The sequence below is a fragment of the Myotis lucifugus genome, unplaced genomic scaffold (genome assembly GCF_000147115.1).
Source record: "Myotis lucifugus unplaced genomic scaffold, Myoluc2.0 scaffold_90, whole genome shotgun sequence".
In the NCBI taxonomy this organism is placed as follows: domain Eukaryota; kingdom Metazoa; phylum Chordata; class Mammalia; order Chiroptera; family Vespertilionidae; genus Myotis; species Myotis lucifugus.
In genome coordinates, this window is record NW_005871138.1 from 4,244,597 (window position 1) to 4,248,507 (window position 3,911).

General features: G+C 44.8%; 1 protein-coding gene across 1 annotated transcript in view; it reads right to left on the minus strand.

Moving 5' to 3' along the window:
- Positions 1 to 3,911, minus strand: part of HNF4A (hepatocyte nuclear factor 4 alpha) — a 24,432-nt gene that overhangs the window by 3,371 nt on the left and 17,150 nt on the right. The window contains exons 5-6 of the mRNA XM_023756268.1: positions 3,883 to 3,903; positions 569 to 805 (exon numbers count right to left, since the gene is read on the minus strand). Of these exons, the coding sequence (XP_023612036.1) occupies positions 569 to 805; positions 3,883 to 3,903 (258 nt within the window). The remainder of the gene's footprint in view (positions 1 to 568; positions 806 to 3,882; positions 3,904 to 3,911) is intronic.

Consider the following 3,911-nt stretch of genomic DNA (forward strand, 5'->3'; position numbering starts at 1 on the left):
TCCAAATAGATGATCACGTTTTTCTCTGCTGCTAAATTTCCAGTCATGCTTTGTCCCAGCCTCTACTGTCTTTTCCCTGATTGGAGACAATAACATTCTCAGGGCTCTCCTGTCTCCATTTTGCACCTTCCCCTCCCTAAATCCACTTTCTACCCAACAATCAGAGTAGTTTGTTTAAAACACTAGTCTGATGTTCAATCTTCTTATAATAGTTGCATGAGAATAAAATAAAAATTTCTGACCACGGCCTATAAAACCATATACTTATCATTTGGTTTCTGCCGGCTCGCCATCTTCATCTCATACAACTCCCCCAGCTCACCACCTTATCCTCCTTCTCGAACACACTACCCTCTCCTGCTTCAGGACTTCTGTATTAGTTACTTCTGTCTAGAATGTTTTTCTCTTGACTTTTAAATACTCTATTTCCTTTCATCCTTCTGGTCTAAGCACAAGAGTCACCACTTCAGAGAAGTCTCCCTTGGCCAACCTGTCAAAAGAGGCCCCTTATCTTGGAGAGACCCCTGCCCCCGCCCACCTCTCTGCCCCTCCGGGGCGGGGCACGGACCTCCCAGCAGCATCTCCTGCAGCAGGTTGTCGATCTTGGCCATGCCGAAGAGCTTGATGAACTGGATCTGCTCAATCATCTGCCAGGTGATGCTCTGCAGGGTGGGCAGCAGCAGCAGCAGCTCGCCGAAGCGGCCACGTGAGTCATACTGGCGGTCATTGATGTAGTCCTCCAGGCTCACCTGCACCTGGGACCGCAGCCTCTTGATCTTACCTGGATCACTCAAACCTTTAGCATCTGCAACAGGAGGGGGTGGGCAAGGGAGGGCAGTGGGGCCCAGTTAGAGCATCTGGGGAGTCAGGACCCAGACTTCCCCTGACTCATGGGGCCCTCATAGGGGGGCTCAAGGTCATACAGGGAATCCTCAGCGGTGCTGGGATGAGGATTCAGGGTCTGCAAGAAGCAGAGCGCACTAATGCAAATTGTAGCTTCCTGGACTCAGGCAGAACAGTGTTTCTGTCACATTTCCTAAGATGCAGAACTGGGAGAGAGGAGTGAGGGATGGAGGATGGGACTTCAGGAACATACCCAAGAGGGCACTTAGCAACTTCCTCATTACACATGGAGAAACTGAGGCACAGAGCAGGGAAAGGACTTGGCCCAGGTCACACATCCAGTGTTGGCAATCCCTGATGTGCACTTGGGGCTCCTGACTCCCGGTTGAGTTCCCACTGTCCAGATCTCAGCACACACTGCTTCTGCTGCCTTAGAGCTGTATCCCCACTTCTCTGCTCCCTTGCCTGTGTCATCTTAGGGTCTCAGCTTAGGTTTCACCTCTACCAAGAAGCCTTCTCCATCCTACCCTCCCCAAGTCCGCATTATGTGTCCACCATATTCCCAAATTTCTGTAGCTCTTCCGTTACTACTGACTTCACAGGAGGCAATTGTCTCTTCCACTAGATGTGAGCTCTGGGCAGGAAGGCATATATATCATTTGTCATTTTAAACCCGCCACCTAGCACCATGCACAGTCAGTATTTGTTGAATAGCTGAAAGGATAGGTAGATGGATAGAAGGATAAATGAATGAAAAAAATCAATGGATAAATTCTAGATCCTCAATCTTAAGAAGGGGACTCAAGTAGTCGTCCAATGGATAATCTCAGACTTCATGGAGGTAATGCATTTATTTCCTAATGTAAGTGGCAGAAAGAGAATTTCACCCACACATCCAGTCCAGGGTGCTCTCCACTAACCATGTTTGTGCATTCTTTTACTCAGTCAACAAACTCTATTGAACACCACCTACATGCCAGGCCCTATTATAGGTCACCTGCCCCTCCAAGCCAGGTTACTGACCCTGACTCAGCGTCAGTAATCCTGCACACTTTACTGAGCCATTTACTCTGTCTAGCCCTGTGCTGAGTGCTGCAGGGGATATAGCCTGGGCCAGACTCTCAAGGAAACTAGAAGTAGCACTCTTACCCTTTAGAAAATGGGGAATAGCATGTGGTAGGTAAGAACATGAGCTTGAGATCTGAATAGTCTGAAGTTCAAATCCGAGATCTGCCATTTCCTGGTTGTGTGACCTTGGGCAAATTAATTGATTTCCCTGTGCCTCAGTTTTCTAATCTGTAAAATGGAGATAGCAATTCCCATCTCACAGGTACCATGTTGCAAGTAGTAAATGGGATGATCCACACAGAGTGTTTAGAAGAGTGTCTTAAAGAGCATTCCATAAATGGTGATGATCTCCCTCTTCATTACTATTATTACTAGAGGTGATCTTCATGCAGTTGGAGCCTAAGACAGTACCTGGCACACAGTAGGTGTTCTCTGACATGTAAGGAGAAAAGGAAGCAAGCAAACCTTTGGGGGCCCAGGAATCTTGACATTGTAAAGTAAAGTCAGGCTTTGCACAGACATAACTACAAACTACAAATACAGGTGGAAAGTCAGTAAATGGAATGGGGAGAGGAGAGTCAGAGCTGAAAGAAAGGGTGGGGATGCAGTACAGTAGTCCCCACTTATCTGCAGGAGATACAGTCCAAGGTCCCCAGTGGATGCCTAAAACCACAAACAGAACTGAACCCTTTATATACCATGTTAAAGACTATATTTTTTTCCTACACATTCATACCAATCATGAAGTTTAATTGATAAATTAGGCACAGTAAGAGATGAATACCAATAACTAATAAATACTAAAATTGAACACTTATTACAATACATTGTAATAAAAGTTATGTGAATGTGCTCTCTCTCTTTCTATCTCTATATCTTATTAAACTGTACTCACCTTTTCACTTAAAGAAAGTACTTCTATGGCTTCTCTTTGGAATGTCCAAATTGCCAGCATCACTACTCTTGCACTTTAGGGGCATTATTTAGCAAATAGGATCGCAAGGACTGCAATACTGGGACAGTTGATCTGATAACCGTGTTGGTTACCCAAGTGACTAACAGGCAGATAGCATATGCAGAGTGAATACGCTGGAAAAGGGGATGATTCACATCCCAGGTGGGACAGAGCAGGAGGGTGCAAGATTTCATCACACTACTCAGAACACTGTGCAATTGTAAACTTATGAATTGTTTATTCCTGGAATTTGGCCACAGGTAACTGAAACCACAGAAAACAAAATTATGGATAAGGGGGACTACATCCTACATGAAGGGTTAGAAAATACTCTCCACAGTTGATAGGACAAGAAATAAAGGCATAAGCACATAACAAACATTATAAAGGTGATCAATAGAGACACTAAAATAGCCAGAAAAATATATTAAGAGGATGGAGGAGAATAGGAATGGTGATAAAAGAAGTGAAACCCTTCGCTAGCCTAGGAGGAAAAATACGACCTAAAAAAGATAAAGCAAGAGAGAACAGGCTTAGCATTTTATTTTGAGCTCGAGGTAATGGCCAGAAGAAATGATAAAGAATCAGAAATGGCTCTGAGGGGTAGGCTTTAGCAGGAAAAGTGGAGTAGGGAGGAATATTTGCATTATAAGTATGTGCAGATATTATTTTGCTAGGAGTAAGGGTACACCCAATGTAGCTTCCCCATCCCCTTTTGAGGAAAAGAAGATAAAAGGAAAGAAAAGAAGGAAGACAGGAGATGAAAGAGAACAAAGGAGGGAGGAAGGGAAAGGAAAGAGAAAACTCAAGCCTCTGGACTCAGTGTGCCCTGTCAGGTCATATCATCCCTTTGAACTTTGATTTTTCCTTATCTATGAAATGGAGCTAAGAAAAACACCCTCTCCGGGTTGTTGTACTAAAGAGATGAGGTTGTGAACTTGGGGTATGTAACCCAGTAGGAGAAGTCTGACAGAGGGTCTGGAGCATCAGGGGTGGGTGGGAGGTGAGGACTGTACCTGGGTCAAAGAAGATGATGGCTTGAGGC